This window comes from Erigeron canadensis, chromosome 8 (assembly GCF_010389155.1).
Source record: "Erigeron canadensis isolate Cc75 chromosome 8, C_canadensis_v1, whole genome shotgun sequence".
Classification (NCBI taxonomy): domain Eukaryota; kingdom Viridiplantae; phylum Streptophyta; class Magnoliopsida; order Asterales; family Asteraceae; genus Erigeron; species Erigeron canadensis.
In genome coordinates this window covers 32184547-32204045 of record NC_057768.1, presented here as the reverse complement: position 1 = coordinate 32204045, position 19499 = coordinate 32184547, and the positions used below count along the sequence as shown (strand labels likewise).

The 19499-nt window shown below is 34.2% G+C and overlaps 1 protein-coding gene across 6 annotated transcripts; it reads left to right on the top strand.

Moving 5' to 3' along the window:
• The first annotated feature begins 1051 nt into the window (after nucleotides 1-1051).
• Nucleotides 1052-9290, top strand: LOC122579108 (protein LEO1 homolog). Of its 6 annotated transcripts, none has more exons than XM_043751215.1 (12): nucleotides 1052-1332; nucleotides 4010-4341; nucleotides 4605-4734; nucleotides 4849-5031; nucleotides 5609-5788; nucleotides 6158-6289; nucleotides 6948-7127; nucleotides 7214-7345; nucleotides 7878-7985; nucleotides 8055-8276; nucleotides 8376-8516; nucleotides 9052-9290. In XM_043751215.1, the coding sequence occupies exons 1-11, from the start codon at nucleotides 1198-1200 to the stop codon at nucleotides 8493-8495; spliced, it is 1854 nt and encodes a 617-aa protein (XP_043607150.1). In that variant the 5' UTR covers nucleotides 1052-1197; the 3' UTR covers nucleotides 8496-8516; nucleotides 9052-9290. The 6 variants fall into 6 exon arrangements, with proteins under 6 accessions (XP_043607150.1, XP_043607149.1, XP_043607148.1 ...); XM_043751214.1 differs by having other exon boundaries at nucleotides 4599-4734; XM_043751213.1 differs by having other exon boundaries at nucleotides 1055-1332; nucleotides 8367-8516.
• Nucleotides 9291-19499: the final 10209 nt, after the last annotated feature.

Genomic DNA, 19499 nt, shown 5'->3' with positions numbered 1-19499 from the left:
TTAAGGGGAAAGCTTATGTACAGTAGGTTATACCTATCTTGGGTACAACCATGTGAATTTCAGGGGGATTATGTATGTATACCAAATTCAAATGGTTTAATTTGTAACTTTTTAAAAAAAGTTTTAACATGGTTGTACTTGTACCCAAGATAGGTGAAGCCCTATTGTACGTATTATTTTCTCAATGGTTAAATTCATTAAAATATTTGCATGTATTAAATAAAAAATAGGTAATTGATAATTATTGTTGTTTATTTACCAATATATCTATATAAAAGAGAGTACCAAAATCACCCTTAATAATGTAAAGACCATTAAAGAATAATTGTATGTATCCCTTAAAATCATTTTTAAATGTCATAAACTCTTTGGTTACCAATTATTAATTTAAATTCTATTTATTCGATAGGCTTTTACATTTTAATATGAGATTATTTCGTTTTTATAAGTTATTTATATATTTTAGAATAATGTTGTTACTCAATTAATTTATAACTAGATACTATTTACTCTCGAGTTTTAAAGTTTTAACGTTGTAGGCCGGCAAAATATTAACAACTATTTGGCTAGATCAAATGACGTATTTTTTCCGAATATTCCGTCGGTATATGACATCAGGGAAACCTCACCGTATAATGGTGAGGTCTTACATGTATCCTAAACAACGAGATATTGATTATGAGGAGTATGAGCCGTTCTAAATATTCGGAAGTAAAACCCCAAGGCTTGTCATCGTTAAGGATCAGATCAAATGACATTTGATCATAATATTTACAAAGTTATTTGATTTCATAAAAATTTTATTTAAAGTTTATATTTTTAGGGGAGTGATATTCATACAACAAGTTTTATCCATCTACAACAATAATATAAAATTTATTACGCAACACAGTGTACAACTGTATCATGCAGTATCTGTGGTAGATGGTGATAAAAATTTTTAACTTAAAAAAATCGAAAGATCAAAGCAACTAAAAATTAATTATCAAGATTACTTTTTTTATTGCAAGCTTCCGGCTTGTAATACTTTCATATGTTTCCTTGTATGACTAAAAATCTGTGGTGAAACTCTATATGTAATAGCTATACAGCGAACATTTTTCTTCTTTCATCGGCGGTCACTCGCTAGTCCAATTTTATCATTATTCCAGAATCAGCATTCACCGGTGATTTAAAATAATAATAATAAAAAAAAAAATGGTGGGAGAAGAAAAAAGGCATCAAATGATGCAAAATCTGTTTGGTGATCAATCGGAAGAAGAAGAAGAGGAGGAAGAGGAAGAAGAGGTTGAATCCGAACATGAATCGAATCGTCAGCCCGATTACGCTTCTGTAAATTCTAACGAGCCCTAATTTTATTCTGTTTTAATTTTGTATTTTTTTATTTATATAGTTAGGGTTTATGAATTGAATTGATTTGAACTGGGTTAGATTGAATTGGATTTTTTTAGGGTTTATAAAGTTTGTTACGATTGTTAGTTAAAAAAGTTTTGATTTTTAAGAAATTTGTTATGTAGAATAGTGTAGTGGTAGCCTGTCAGGAAAGAAGAAGACCAATAATATAAAGGAGGTGCCTTAGTTCGATGTTTGTCAGGTTTGACACTTGTTTGGACGCGCGTATCTTAAAATACGGAGAGGGGTGTTTATGTTGGAAGTGGGTTTGAACGGTATTCATGTTTGTCCAGGTCATTGGCTGGTGAGCTGTGAGCAGCCGGTTACATAGAAACGTACAAAAATAGTCATACGGAAATAGGAGGGATGATTATGTGGGAAGCGAGTTTGCATGGTAGTTGTGCTTCCTTGAATCATAGTATGGGGAGTTGTGAGCATAAAAGTACAAAAAGTAATGTAGAGGCAGTTACAGAAATAGGAGGGATGTTTACATGGGACGCGGTTTTGCAACCGTGCTCCCTCGGGCACCTATGAAAAAGTAGGAAACTAGTCTACTGGGGGATCAAGGAATTATGACTTGCGCATTTTTATGACGAGTATAATTTCGGTATATATAATGTGTGATACCTTTATACCCTAGGATAGACGATTTCCCTTATCTAGGTGACTGGGTTTCTATAGTAAGTAAGATAAGATACATTATCAATTTCCGTTTGTGTATCATGAATAAATCTTTTGTTCTATGTATGCCTGATATACCGTGAGCCTATATCACGTTTTCTATAATCGGTTTATGGTGTAGATTACCTAAGCCCTTTCTCATTTGCCTGTTATAGGCCACTGGAGTAGAATTTGTGTAATTAGGTCATCTAAAGTGGTTTCACGCCTCCTTTGATTCATTAAAGTTATTTTTAAACCAAGTTATTTTTCTATGAGACTTATCATTATATGTAAAGTTAACGTTTTTGTGTATAATTCCATATCTAAGTAAAATGTGTCATTTTTGAAACCTTAATATTTTCATGAAAAAATCTTACAGGGACACAAAACCATCTTTAATGACCTATGTGGATGGAAATTCATCCAATAGCCTTGAAGGGGCAAACGGAAAAGTACATGAGTATTGTAGGCAGTAAACTCGTTTATAATCTGTGATATTCTTTGTATTGTAATGTATATTTCTCCGTATAGATGGTATCATCTGATTATAGTTTGTCTTTATGGATAAGGTGAGTTAGTTTGCTACATAGAATCATAGATACACATGCTTTTGTCTTAAAAGCTAAATTGCGGATTTGGTTATGTGCTATATATGGACAGATTATTCTTAGATATTATATTTGTAGCATAGAAAAATATTTGTTGCATTCTTTTGCAGTATGAGTGTTATTAATACTGCATGTTGAATTTTAGTTTAGCTAGCAGTATGAGTGTTATTAATACTGCATGTTGAATTTTAGTTTAGCTAGCAGTATGAGTGTTATTAATACTGCATGTTGAATTTTAGTTTAGCTAATTCTGTAAGTTAGCTATTTACGATTAACTTCCACCAAATAAATGGCTACCTGTTGCCTTCACTTGGTCATACTGGATGTGTAGTTAAATAACTAAAAATAAATTTAAACTGTATTTGATTTTTGATATGGTGAGAATTTTTTTTGTATTTTCATAAGACATCTACTGATTTGAGAGATAATTAATAGGTGCGTGCATAATTCTCGCTCAATAATCGTTACCAGCTTGATAAGAGAATTTTCCGCTGTTACTTTTTTTCTTTGTTTTTATGGAGTTTTGTTTGTTTCTTCAAGTGTAGGATGTTTATGGTTTCACGTGAAAGTGTAAGCTCTGAATGTTTCTATAGCTGTACTGGTCGCGTGTAGTTAATAATATATGTTCAATTTTAGTTTAGCTAATTCTGTAAGTTAGCTACTTTCGATTAACTTTCACCATTTAAATGGCTACCTGTTACCTTCACTTGGTCATACTGGATGCGTAATTAAATAACTAAAAATAAATTTGAACTGTATTTGCTTTTTGATATGGAGAGGATTTTTTTTTATTCTCATAAGACATCTACTGATTTAAGAGATAATTAGGAGGCGCGTGCATAGTTCTCCACTCAATAATCATTATCCAGCTGGAAAAGAGGATGTTCGCTGTTACTTTTTTTCTTTGTTTTTATCGAGTTATTGTTTGTTTCTTCATGTGTAGGATGTTTATGGTTTCACGTGAAAGTGTAGGTTCCGAAAATGTTTTTATAGCTGTACTGGTCGCGTGACTGTCACAATTTTCATCCCTGTCGACCTTGTTCTTTTAAAGCCCCTAAACTTAATGTTTAGTTGTAATTGGGTACCCTTTGATTATGAGATCTATATTTGGAAAATACCGTTGTAAATGGAAGCGAGTCTTTGCAAATCTTAAAAGGCTTTATAAGGATAAAAGTGGTCAGGTTTCCGATTTAATTTTGTTTTGTTTATGTACTGCAGTCTTTCAGGAAAACAGTAATTTTTCTTGACCAAGTTCAAATATTTTTGTTTTTTCTGTCTTTTATGAATTAATCTTGAAAAGGTAAAAAGTGAGGGAGTGTTCTTTTACTAATCTGAACTTTGATGTTTAGGATGAAGCCGATGTCGGGCTGAAGGCCGAAGGTGAAGTTGTGGTAGAAGGTCAAGGGGAAGCAGAGATTGGTAGTGATACTGATGGTGAATTGAATGAAATGGATCATGAACGCATTGAGAGCGAGGGTGAGAGAGACCAAAGCTCTCAAGAAGTAGATCTGGTAGAACAAAGAGATGAAAGTGAGGGAAAAGATTCAGGAAGTGACCAACTTGGTCAACGAGTTGTGACAAGTAGGAGACGGGAAGTGGTGGAGAGTGAATCAGAGAGATCAGAGGAAAATCATTATATGGATAATGTAGATGAAGAAATCGATCAGGCTATAAGTCCAAGGTATCATCTCAATCCATTTACATTTGATTTTAGGTTTTAAAATTGTGATAATATAGTAAATTTTTAAAAGAGGCATATAGTGTGATGTGTTACTGTGTTAGAATATAAAAGTAATGTTTTTGGATTTATATATAATTGTTAAAATAATAATAAATTTTTGTATAGTGCCCGTAGGCTGTAAAGGCCACTCTGTATTTTACCAAAATACTCCTTAGGACTAGCTCTGCTTGCATTTATTTTTCTTGCTTCTTCTTTAGAAGTAGGTCACCCGATGAAGAGAAAGATGAAGCTCACATATCAGAGACAGCTCCTGAGCTCCGTGATGTATTTGGGGAATCAGATGACGAAGAACCAGCAGAATATGAAGCTGTTCAGAATAATCTAAATGATGATGTAAATGTTTGTCTTAATTATTAGTGAACGATGATTCATATATTATTAAATCTTATGTTGGTAAAAGAGTTACGCTGTTGATTTATAGACTAACTCTACTTGTACTTTCAATAGAGATCTCCTATGGAGGAGGATGACGGTTATGAGAAGGATCTTCAACCAGAGGACATGTTAGCCGATGAAGAGGGTCGGTATGATTCTGAAGAGGATAATAAGTATAGAGCCAAGGAGAAACCAGTTGGACCCCCTTTAGAGCTAGGCATACCGTTGCGACCCCCTCCATCAGATCCTGAAAAGGTGCTTCATTCTCGGTCTTCTCCTATATTGTGTTGTCTGGACATAATGACACCTATATAAATTTTTGGAGACAAAAGGCACATTATCTGCTGTCATGGCTATGAATATTTTAATTTGGGTTATGTTTTATCACAAATTGGTCAGAGGGGTAATATCACAAAACTTCAAAGGATAATCTGTCAAATACTTAAATGTGTGGAAAGTTAACCTAAGTGTAAGTAAGTTTTACTGCAGTATAACCTCTTAAATCATGTTATTCAGAAACTCGGATCATTTTTGGGACGTGATAAATTTGTAGAAATAGTTGACACTAATTATATATAGAAACTTAATTCTTTGGACAAGTATTATGGGTCAACCCAAGCTGTTTTGTCCAGTACAAAGATCACTTGTTCTGACACTAAAGCCTGCTCGAGTCGGTTGACCCCTTCATTATGTCAACCTTAGTTTTATAGCTTCTACACCATCTGATATATTGATAAGTTAATCATGGATTTAACACTTTTTCATTTATGTCATGCTGTGTCTTGCTATTGATTGAGAACTAAAGGTCAGCTCCTCTTTCTCTTACTTGCAGATGAACATGATTAAAGTTTCTAATATTATGGGTATTGATCCTAAACCTTTTGATCCAAAGACATTTCGTGAAGAAGATGCAAACGCATTCGTTGCTGATGAATCTGGACACAAGCGCATTCGCTTGGATAATAATATTGTTCGCTACAGGACTGTTAGAAACCCTGATGGAACAACATCTGTAAGTCAATTTCGGATGAACCGATCAAGTTCACATGTCTTAGTTCCCATCTGGCCTTGTATTATTAAAGCCATTTAATGTCTCTATTGTTGGATTTAAGTTCTTTGGATATGGGTTATGGGAAGCTATGGTACACACATTGTTAATGTCATAATTCATTCAATATAATTAAGCTCGTGAAAGTATAAATTGATATAATTTTTGCTTCACAGGAGATGGTATAGTTCTCAGTAATAATATATGCACTGGTTTCTAGAAGTTATTTATAGAAGTACAATTTTCTGGAAGTTATCTTTGTTATCTTGGGGTGTTGTCCATGATCAACTCTGTACGTAGCCTTATTCTTATCCTGAATGATCTTCCATGTAGTATGAAAGCAACGCACGGTTTGTGAGGTGGTCAGATGGAAGCTTACAGTTGCAAATTGGAAATGAAGTTCTTGATATTTCAGTGCAGGATGCCCAACATGATCAAGCTCATCTTTTCCTTAGGCATGAAAAGGTCTGTGAACACGTTTTCTCTTCATCGTATCCCTATTTAGTTGCAATGTATCTCAAATTCTCAAGCATAATGTAACATAAAACAAGATAAGGTAAACACAATTGGGTTAACTGAAGATTACCCATGTGAAAGTGTGATCTCATACTCATAATTATCATCACATCATGGTTACGAACTTTTTTTTTTTTGAACGACAATCATGGTTACAAACTGATTTGTGATCCTCTTAGGTAAGTAACACAAATTGCTTATAGTATACCAATTTTTCTCTAGAGACTGATTGATGTGGATGTTTAGCTTAGATACATTTATCTCCAAGCAGGTCCTCCTTACATGTTTGGAATAGCTAAGTGGATACCGTAGTGTAACTATTATAACTGAATATGTTGATTTGTTCTCAGTTTTGGGATCTCCTTTATTGGGATCATGATATTTGTAATTTATAATCAATTCGTGTATTGAATAGGCCAAGGTTTTATTAAATCATAATACTATCAAACTGCTTTATTCCTTTTATGGAAATAACATTCAAGTTCAAGCATTAACAATATTGATTATGTTATAAGCTATCTACATCTATGTGTTCTACTTTATAATTTGTGCTGATATGTTTCATGAATATTATGATTCAGTCCTTGATATTTTGTTGAATTTACAGGGAATACTTCAGTCGCAGGGGAGAGTCTTGAAAAAGATGAGATTTATGCCTTCGTCCTTAACTTCTAATTCTCATAGATTGTTGACTGCGATTGTTGATTCACGGCATAAAAAAGTTTTTAGGGTAAAAAAAACTGTCACGGACATCGATCCTGAGAGAGAGAAAGAGCAAAAGGAGAAGGTTAGATCATTCTAGGCACATAATCATCTTGGAATCTGTGGTTAGAAACTTCCATGTAACGGTTAATCAAGTTCTTGATTTTGTAGGCTGAGAGTCAAACAATTAGGGCCAACGAACTTCTTAGTAAAAAGAAAGAAAAGGTGAATCGGAAGTACACACAAACTGTTCGTAGGGAACGCCAACTTTCACCTGGTTTCTTGGAGGATGCACTCGATGAGGTATAATTCTACTTATCTTATTGCATTTGATGCCTCAAACATTTTTCTTGTATGTGATACTCACTGGACATGAAGATAACTGGTTTTATGATCAATCTTTTCTCTCTTTATGCATAGCAGTTTTGTCATGTACTTTAAAAACAATAATATATTGTAATTATTTATTGCGCATTGCCACATTCAGGCGAGGTGTTGCTCATACACGATTCCCCCTTTCTGTTTGCTATATTATAAATCGGTGGGTCAAGGGTGTTGGGTAGCAGCTCAAAATATTTGGAGGGAAAATGGGTAGTTTTTCGCTGCTGATCGGGCTTGGTTGTGCTAACCTGCAACAAGTTTTTGTTTTTCTTTTTTATGATTTTATAAGTAGTTGATTGCACAAATTATATTGTTACAATTACAAGTGAATAGGAGGATATGTACTAATAAAATGAATTAGGAGTGTTTTAGGCATTCTGAATACAATTTGGCTAACAATTAGTCTGTAAACACATGTTTTTCTTTAATGGGTTAATGATTATCACTGTATCAGGATGATGAACAAGATTATTATGATTCTCGGCGCTCTGATCGACGGCGTTTTGAAGACGACCTCGAAATGGAAGCTCGAGCTGAAAAGCGTATTATGAATGCAAAGAAGGTATATAACGTAACATCGAAAGCACATTTTTTTTCATTGACGTATTTTATAACTTTTCTTTGTAAATAGTCTCAAGGGCTCAAAGATACTCCTCGCAAATCATCCTTGCATACCATGAAATCATCTAGACGCCCAGTTGATTCTGAAAGTGAAAGAGAGGAATCTGAGTATGAAACCGAGGCTGAGGAAGATGAAAGGTCACCTCCACGTAGGAGGGCTCAGGAGCCAGACCGCTATGATGATGAAGATCAGTACGAGGATTTGGAAGATGCAGCATCGGAAGAGGAAACAGTATGCATTATTTATCTTTTAACAGTTTACTTCAAAGTCTAGATATTTAAATTCTCCAATCTTTTTCATTTACTAATGAAGTATTTTTAGGAGTTCAAGCACAAGGCCTCAGGAAGCAGTTTTAAGCGCCAGGAGATAGAATTAGATGAGGACTCTCTGTCAAAAAAGGCTACATCTGGTCGTCGAAAAGCTTATATTAGTGATAGCGATGAAGAATAAATTGTGTTACTATGTGAGTGCGTAAGTATTGGGACACCCTTGAATAAGTTTATCTAATAGATATTTGATCAATAAGTTTCTGTCATTCCAAATTTAGATTACTATCTATTTTCAATATTTGTATTTTTCTAATGGATTGTTGTTTAACTGGACCCAAAAGTACATACTATATAGACATTAACCTAATATAAGTTTTTCTTTACCCTTGATCCTTATTTGTACAACTGACATAATATCAATGTCTAACAACAGTATCAATTTTATGTGCTTGAAGGTAATAGTAACATTTAGGAATGATTATTAAGGATAACAATTTCAGTCAAAATTGAGTCATAGTGTTACTCGAGTATTAGAAACCATGATTGGAAAACCAGAGATCGGGTTTTTCCTGTGTGCTAATTAACCATAAGCTTCAATAGGTTAGCTTCACATGTATTGGTTTCTGTTTGATTTACCTACACAATATGTCAGTTTTATAGGGGAAACATAGCTGAGTTTATAATGCAAGTTAAAATCACTTCTTTTTGCATTAATTTTGAGGATTATGAATGTGCAGATCTGGACTTGTCCTAACACAGCAACCTCATCAGAAGAATGCAATGCACTCAAGACTGCAATGGCTAATGATAAAGAATACAATCCTCTGTTTCCTCTCACATTAGTTCTAAACCTGTCATCGTATTTGACCCGACATCAAAAATACAAATTAGATTGCAGCTTTCTGAAGTTCATTAGTAGCATCCCATAAACAAGTTCTAAATTTTCTTTTATATAATTTTTATATGGTTTTCTGCACTTGTCTTGTCATTTTTGCATCTTAATTTGTTCTTTTCAATTTACATATGATTCGCTTGAGTTTGGTAAAAGGCTGTTCTGTTTTTGCCCCTTGCATAATAATCTGATATATACAAAGATACATCATGCCAACAAAATTGCACGCTTTCATGAATGTGTTTCATATTTTTATTATTTTACCTTGTGGAAGCTAGTTATTTGACAATAGATGGATGGCTACATCGAAAATAATCCTACCGTTATACGTTAGAATACGCTTCATATCTCTAAACATGTACATGAAGTGTGATACAAACTAACCAACAGTCTTTTATTTGTGTACTGAAATCTCAAGAGTAAGATACAAATTGTGGAATTGATTGCCTGCCATAGACCGTTGTCGTCCTCCTAAAAGGTTTTATCTATAAACATTGCAGGTCGAGTTTTACTTTGTTCCTAGTGAACCAAACAGGTCATATCGAACTATCGAAGTATCCTGAAACTTTCAAATTCTGTTGATCACCATCTTTATAGTTACGATACCAATCTTGTATGTACTGTTCCAGTAAGTGGAGTCACCGTAACTGCTTAATCACACTATGAGTATGATATAACCGGGTTATTATATGTTTCTAATGAATGTTCTTGTGGAGGTACTAACCAGGAACAATATATTTTGAATGGGATCGACCATGTGACCTGGCCAAAAGATATATGAGATTGCTGATTGAGCCCTCAGCGCCTCAATAACGGTGTACATCCTGTTTGAACCTTGAATCCAAATGGTCTAACTCTGTTCTCGGGTGTGAGCCATAGTGTTTCTGTGTTTCAGTTACAATGAGCAATATTTAGTAGAAAAGAGTCTTGTGAGATCTACAAATCCAGTATAATTAGCCATGGCTAATGTAATAGTATAATCACTTGTAAACGTGCTGCTGTTTGTATATATAAAACTAAAGATCTTACCTAGTTACCTTAGGTCTCAATGCAAAAGTCTTGATTCATCGATCTTCTGTAGAAGGCACTTTAGCCTTTACCACATTAACAAACCCAATAATGTGAGCCTCATATTTAGGGTGTATTTTTTGTGTGTGTGTGCAGTGTGCATAGATTCATATATACATAAAAATTGCAAATCGCTAATGGATATAAGTTCTACTCGTCCCATAAAGGATTGACATGCAACAAGATACAAAGTTCTTGAATCCTTGCCCTTTTAATGGCAGTTTTTAAACTTCATGAATCCGCCATAGTTATGTACAGACCAAGTTTTTGCAATAAACTAGAGGGTGTTTGGTAGGATGGAATGGAAAAAGAGTAAGGGTATGAAAAAAACTTCTTTGTTTGTACAATGGAGAATGAGAATGGAGAAGTTGGAATCATTTTGATAATGAGTGAAAGTGAAAAAAAAAAGAATTTAAAAAAAAAATAATTATATATACAAATATATATGGAAGTAGTAATGAGAATCCTTGATTTAAGCCTCCCCATTACTCTTGATTTCAAGTTACCATATTATGGGTGTTTCATTCCCTTTATATATATACGAGCATGGTACCCGCGCAATGCGGCGGCAGTGGTGGGGAATACGGTCTAGTAGTGTCGATGATAGTATTATTCGTGATGGTGGCAGTGTCAAGTGGTGTAGGTTGATGTAATTGTGATAGTGAATTTTTTAGAAGATAAGAACTTAAAATGTTAATTTATTAAATTAAAGGTTTAAAGTGTAAATTAGTTCATTTAGGGCTAAACATAAAAAGTCCAAGGACAATTTTGGTAATTCAAAGGTAAAATTATCTAAAATAAAAAGGTGGATTCTCTTTATTAGGTAGTATTGATTAAAGTGTAAATTAGTTCATTTAAGGCTAAACATAAAAAGTCCAAGGACAATTTTAGTAATTCAAAGGTAGAATTATCTAAAATAAAAATGTGCAACACACATACATGTATGATATAGAATTTCTCTTGGCTTTCTATGTCTTTTCTTTTTCTTACTTTGTTTACAAGTTATTGATAAGATCATATATTCACAACACAGTTATCAACACAAAATCGCTTTAGAAGTTTGATTTTTGGATCCTGAACTAATCCCATCAATCATCAAACCCTCCTGCACAAGTGTTACAAAATAAATAAATAAAATCGGCAAGGGAATAAAGGAGAGCCCTAACTCAATATTTGTTGCTAAGGTTCACCAATCAAATACCATCATCGATTGGAGTAAACTTTTGAAATCGGAGTCATTGTGCGTGTCATTGCAAAGGTATATATTGAATTCTTCTTTACATAGTGTTCATTACATACTTTTCTTTCCTTAATATGTTATGTTATTAATAATTTGAGACTAGATATAAAATAATAAAATTCTTCATATATATTTAGAGAAAAGAAAAGTTTGATCGACTAAAATTTATGTATTAAGAATACGTAACCAGTTATTATCATAAATTTCTTTATCAAGATTTATAATCAATCTTTTTTGGGTATACAAGACGATCACAAATATTTATAAAAGTGGTTAATTTTGATTTCGCATGGTTTCTGAATCTGATGAATCCATTCATGTGGTTAATTGTAACATAAATTTAATCTTAATTGAGATATTATGTTATTTTGGTTTTTATTGAAAAGACGAACTCAAATCGTTATTGTTGGAATTTTGAAATTTTTCGGAATCCAAAATGTATATAATTTGAACGAATGAAATGATATATTGAAGCCCAACATCTGCTTCATAGTTTACGTAGATCTGTACCTTTTTTTTTTTTATAAAGGTTATATATGGTTCTCAATAGAATATGGCATCTTACAAAACAGGAGGTGATGACTAGTATTAAAAATGTTTTTGTTGTTTTGTCATCGACTCATCCCTCTATGTACCAAAATAGTCTAGATTTTTTTTTTGCCCGATAGAGTTCTTAGCCCTTCAACTGAAGAGGTACAATGAAAGTTTGAGGTAGGCTGCTAAATAATATAAAGAAGGGCTAATAGTGAGCATTTTTGTAAATCCTCAAAAATTGTATTTTGTAAAGGCCGGTTTTATATATTTTGATTGATTACTGATCGATTATTTAAAAACTTTATAAAAGGGTTATACTATTCAAAGTTTGGACCATATTTCAATCAATCAAATAAATTACAGTACTTGTTTAGAATGACAAAAATTTCAACGATGACTATTCAAAGTTTGGACCATATTTCAACTACATATGTGACTCTCCATTTTAATTGTATTTTGATCTATACATGCACTAATCTAAGATCGAGAATTAGTACGATAAAGATAAATTTATATTCACAATTATGATAAAGATAAATCGTTATCTTATTAGTTTTGCATATGTTCAATGCATTTATTTTGAATGATAGAATTTACTTGTTGGATTAAAAGTTTATATCCTTTCTATGTGATGATTGTAACTACCCAGAACATATATTTATCTTAATTAGGGTTATACTAATTTAATTAGTCGCTTCATCCATTACATACACCATCCTGATTTCTTTAAATCCGTTAATAAGTATAAATGTATTTACATATTACATTCATTTTCTTACAATATTATACGCCTAAACTAATCTCATAGAATGCGAAGGGGTTTGAAGAATTATTGCCTCAGAATTACTTATTGGCATAATACCTAGTGTCTCTAATTGTATAGAGGGCTTTGGAATAGTCCATATTACCATATTTTTGGGTATTCAAATAATAAATGATGTATTATATTTTAATGATGGAATTTATTGAATTTAAAGATATTCGTGCGCAGGGGTGGTTAAAAACCATATTTATGAATAACATAGAATATCTTCAAATAAATGACAAACATTTTTATGAATAGTCAAAAGTTTTATCCTCTGGGTTATATTTAATACAAATCCTATCGAATCATACATGGTACGTAAGATAAAGATTTTTCGATAAGGATACATGTACATACATGGCATGACCGTGTAGTAACATAATCATAATATATATTCTCCCTAATATTGGTCTCTAGAAGAGAACCAAATTGTCTCAATGTAAAATTATTGGTTGCACGGTATATATACCAATACTATCAAATGAGACGAAAAGTATGAGTGGACATTTATATATTGGGTTTTGATTCCCATCAATTATTAAATATGTATAACCATCAACCGATGGTATATCTACAACACTCATATGTTTATTGCTAGTTTGATGAGTAATTATCCCAATCTTAGGGGGGGAGAGAATAAAAAGAAAGATTGGTAACACAAGAAATAACTTGAGAATGCATCACCAATATCAAATCTTGACCCAAAAAGTGGTCCATGAAGTCCAAAATATAACAAACTATTAGATGCATTCATAGAGACAAATATAGTGACAACGTCACATATACAAACATCAAATTAAACGTGGTAGACCAATCGATTTCAGAGATAAAGACCCATGAAAAGAAATGAGCAAATATATATATATATATATGTTGGTGAAAAATTTCCAACATAACATTAATAAAACCTCTACATAGGTAAATATCCCAAGGACATACACAGTACTAGAGAAAAACATACTCCTTGATGAAATACTGGTTCCAAAAATAAAAAATGAGATCTCAATACATATTAGTGCACTTTGGAACCGAACAACACATACATGTTGACAATATAAATTTTCGTATGCTATAGCAACAAACGTAATAAATACGAATATAAAACTCTGGATATATGCATGCACAAAGATGATTGGCCCAAAATGGCAAGAAGCCTAAAATTCACTCAAAAGCGGAGTATCTTTCGAACATATAGTCCGCACACCCATAGACGTTGAACCAGTAGGTTATAAATGGGCGATTAAAATAAAGAAAATGAGATTATATAAGGCACGATTAGTTGCACAAAGTTTCTCTCAAATCCGGGTAATGAGCAAACATATTTTTCCGTAATATATGCAACAATAAATAGATTTTAATCGGTCTTACAATCTCTGAAAGACTTCATATGAAACTAATTGATGTCGTTACTACACATTAATACGGGAATGTAGCAAATGACATTTATATAAAAATCTCCTTAGGCTTAATATTGGATAAGCCTTAAATTTTACGGCAAAAGCTATGTTTGATATAGAGCTTCAAAGATCATTATATGGTCTAAAATAATACAGTCAAACATGGTAAAATAATAGACTCGTTGAATATCTTGCAAATGTGCCTTATACTTGAGATAAATAGGCGTTAGATACTTTCAACTTATAGGAATGTAGCATCCTGCATTTTATCAAAGTTTCCCTAAGTTTATTAATGGATTATAAAATAGTGATAACACATTTATACCATACGAACACAGGTGATGCGATTGACAGATAAATGTGTACACCAAATCATACATGTGTCTATATCTCATTATAATATATGAAGTATACAAGTGCACACATACAGAAACAAGTGTACATCGAAACACGCATGTGTCTACATGTGAACTTAGGGGCTGCCTTATGCCGAGACTCATCCTCATGAGTACTAGTCCTAATCAGCGCCACATCAGCAAAAAACAATCCAAGGACTAATCCCCCTAAATCCAACCTTATACCCAGGACTAGTCTTGGACCCACCTTTTATTTAATTATACACGTTATCCAACTTTACACTTTTAATCCCCCAACATTTTACAAAAACTAAATAAAACACACACAATTCATTATAATTAAAAAAAAAAACAGTACAACATTTAAAAAAAAACGAAACGGCAATTTAAAAAAAAAAAGATTCCTAAATACTTAAAACAAAACACATTCCTAAATACTTATTAAAAAAGTTAATACAAAAATAAACAAACTATGGTGCGTTTTCGGGACCGCAAACAAACGGGCTATACTCGGCAATCAATTTCTTTGTCACAAGTGTGATAAACTCCTTTTCTTCATCGTCACCCTCGGTTTGACCCATAAATGCTAGAGCCGAGTACATGGTGCGTTTTCTTTCCTCCTCACGAATCATGGCAAGAGATTGACGTTGTTCCTCCATAAGGACTTCTTTAGAGCATCCAATCCTATCGAGCCGAGCGGATAGGTCCGAAGCCGATGACCGAGACGAACCCACATCAGATGCGCCCGAGGTTCGGGGCGTCTTTGACCTAGTAGGGGCCACGAAGGGGTCACGGCCAAAAAATGTCCGACTTCGAAAGATCAATAGGGTCGAGTGGCTCATCATCACTATCAAGTATATCGATCTTTTCTCGTCTATTCTCCATGTTTCGACCCATCACATCCACACCCGATACTTGAAGAAACTTCGATTTTGATTTCAAAAGCTTCCAACTTTCATACATATTAAAATGACAATTCTTTTACTTGAAAAACTCCGATCGTGCTTGTTCCATGACTTGATTGTCGTCCTCACCACTCTCTCGATTCGAATCATAACTTGACCGTATCGCATTGAACTTCGACACTTTTTCCCTAATTGTAACACCCCGCCTTACCACAACATAATATTGTCCGATTTGCCCGTAGGCTCACGGCTTTATTTCTAGTTGCTCGGGCGAAAGCATACATCTTAACATACAAGGGGATCCTGTCTATAAGTAAAACCATTGGCCTTACATAAAACAACGCGTTTTGGGCGTATTGGCTGTGAATGCGAAGAGAACTTCACAGTTAAGCGTGCTCGGGAGGCAGCAGTGCCAAATGGGTGACCATTCTGGGAAGTTTACCCGAGCAACCAGAAACGAAGTCGTGAGTCTGCGGGTAAAGCGGACAATATTGTGTTGTGGTAAGGCGGGGTGTTACACTAATCTTCCCCCATTTTCCCAACAATTGATTCGGCCATCGTTGAGTGGGTGCTCGACTATTGTAGTTCCTAATGATTTTTCTCCAAAAAGAATCACTGTAACATCCCGAACTTTTAATTAACGGTTGACTTGAGTCGTTAAGTCAACACAACGTGTCCGTTAAGTCTCTAAGAGATTTAATGTTTATGTGTGATTAATGTGCATTATGTGTAAGTTTTAAAGCCTTAATGATTCATGTATTAATATGTCTAAAGGTATATTTTAATGTCTTTGGAGGTGCTTAAAGTGTTTAATGTGTTGTAAGTATTCCCCATACGTGTTTTAAGCTAAATATGAGCCATAAGGAAGTCTAAGGACTAGTTTTGATAAAGCTGGAAACTAAAAAACGGGTTAAGGGTCTAATAATCTGTCATTAGACTCATAAATAAGAGAATATACATTTCCTTTGAAGCCCTAGCCATTCCCTTTGTTCCATGGTATCCTATTGTTCGATTTCATCGTTATTCGGTTGATTCGAGAGTGTTTTGATCAAGTTTTTGCATCCTCTTTGTAATCTCCAAGTATCCAAGGTATAATAACATTGATTTTATGTCCTTTCAATCATATAATCAGATCCATAACTGGTCTAGGTTATTAGAAGATCAATTGATGTCAAAAATGTGTGTTTTGATCGATTCGGTAACCTAAAACGTTTAACTATGTGATGCAAATCAAGTAAGGATTAATCAATGATTTCATTGCATCATTATGGTCTTAAAATGGTGAATTTTGAGGTGCAAAAGTCGTTCATAAGGTTAGGGGTCGTTTGGAGTGTGTTTGGTTAAGTTTTGGAGGTTAAACAATGAGTTTTGTGCAGAATCGGGACTAGTTGCGGCGCAACTCTATAGCTGCGGCGCAACTGAAAAACAGTGACGTTTAGTTGCGACGCAATTTGGTAGTTGCGACGCAATTTGGTAGTTGCGACGCAATTTGGTAGTTGCGACGCAATAGCGATAGAATTTTCAAATGGCCATAACTTTTGAACCGTAACTCCGTTTTTGACAAATAAGATATCCACGGAATCGTAAGAGAGTCTAATTTCTAATGGAAATGTTTTTGAAAGATGATTGTAGTGTCAAGTTTCCAGAAAGGTTAATTTAGTGAGTGTATCCCGAGTTTCGTCGAGTTATGTAAGCTTTAAAGTATTAATCGATTGTCCGATGCATCAAGCATTGTCATGAGTCATGTTTATAGGTATTTAGACGTGAGTCATGACCTTAAGTGAGTGGGTATTTATTAGCTCATTATGTCGTTTAATGATTATAGGTAGTCGGAATACTTGCAAAGCTCGGTAACTTACGTTATCATTTCTTGTGCACTCCATTGAGGTAAGATACACTACTTTGACACGCTGAGGGTTCAACATAAACATAGTTTTCATATAATAACTTCCCAATTGATGTCTTGTATACTTATGCTTAATCTGGATTACACGGGAGGTGATATGGGCTATGTATATGCATATTGAAGCTTGAAATGCTACCCCAAAGATATGTGACGTTATGATATGATATGTAATGATATGCTATGAAATGTTATGCAAGGATATGATATGAAATGAAATGCTATGAAATGTGATGTATGATGATGATATGTGAAATGTGCATGATTACATGACTTGTTCATCTAGTTCACTAGAATTATTAAGTTGCCATGACACGTGCACGTTTAAGGGCCCAAACGTAAAAGATGTATATGTGATGATTGTTTAGGTTGTGTAAACACCTAAACTATATGTGATGTGAAATCGAGCTCGTAAATTTGATGTGAAAGTGTTAAGCTTAACCCGTACTTGCCCTTGCCCGGTGAGTGCGTATATGGTTGCTTGGGTGGCTCCTTGCAACGTAATTACGTGGTTTGAGTATCTCCGGGTGGAGTGATTACCCACCAATGTCTTTGAACACACGGACTACTCCTGGATTGGCTTGCCATTCCTTAACGACATTGATGTACTACTGAATGGTGGTTCATCTAGTCGGGTGCGACTTATGTCACATTTAACGAGATGCATATGTTATATGAGATGCGTGACTTTTGTCACAATTATAAAGATGTTCAAATGTGATATGTGATGATGCAAAAGATGACTAGGCACATTTAGGATGACCCATCCTAATATAAATGATGTTGATGATATGATATGTAAATGTGATGATATGTTTGAGGATTTGTGCTTTAACGACTTAATATGACTTTTATATAATGTTTTAAATGGACAAACGTTTCATAACTTATGTGTTATCTTACTTAGCTAATTCGTTAGCTAACACTTGCTCTTTTAAAATGTGTTGTGCCCTCAGGTCCAACAATAGTGAGCAGGTAGATGTGAGAAGATGTGAGGCATGGGTAGATGATCTTGAAGCTGGTTATAGTTTACCCATAGTGGCTGCTCGCTTTAGACATTTGCTTATTGTTTAGATAATAATGACTTGTATTGATGATGTGCTCGATTGTTTAATGTTGGGCAACCGATGGATTTCCATTTAGATTTATTTTGATGATATGGCTAACACCATTTAACGAATAAACCAAACAGATTTTGCTGGTTTGGACTTTTAAAGTTTAATTCCGCTTTCTTTGACGCCGTTAGGCAAAAGTTTTTGGAAATCCTTATTTTTAAATGTTGGGTGTTACAATCACCGCCTTGGTCCTTGCCAATAAGCGGATCCTCAGAAGCATCGATCCAACATTTGGTTAGAATTTTCATTTCTTACTCGCTCCAAGTAGCATTGTCTTGAGTGGTGGTGTCCATTGGTTCCTTATTCTTCTTACGCCTAGCCATCGTCTTTGTTTTCCCTCCTCGGGTGCGCCGGGATGGTTCAGGTGTCGGGTCGGGTGTCGGCTGTGGGGTTGGAATTGGAGCGGATATGGCAGTGGGGTCAGCTGTGGTGTTGAAAGCCGATGAAACTCCATGCAAAACATCAGTTGTTGTTGCGGTTGTGCGAATTGACTTAAGTAATTTTGCATATATTGTTGATAACGAGGGTCGGTCGGAATTGGCATCATGGGATGCATTGGAGGCACCGGTGATGAAAACGTTGAATATTGTGGTGTTGGCGGTGAGGTGTTCGATATTTGTGGTGCCGAGGATGAGTTTGCGGGTGTGTAGTTTAGAGCCGCGTTGAAGAAGTCTTTGGATCGTTGATTGTTAAAGTTTGACATGGTTGATTTGTATATGTTTCTTGATTGAATATAGACTAATATATGTGTTCTTGATGAAGAAATATGGCCAAAATGACTTTGTATATATTGTTGATGAAGAAATGTAGCCGTTAGGGACCGAAACTTTCAATTTTGAAAGTTTAAATTTGAACTTTCTAGCCGTTAGGGGTCATTTGTGTCAAAACTAATAAGTTCAAATGTAACCGTTACGTTTAAAAAATAAAAACAAAAAAAAAACAAACCGAAGCAACTCGTCTGTGCGGGAAC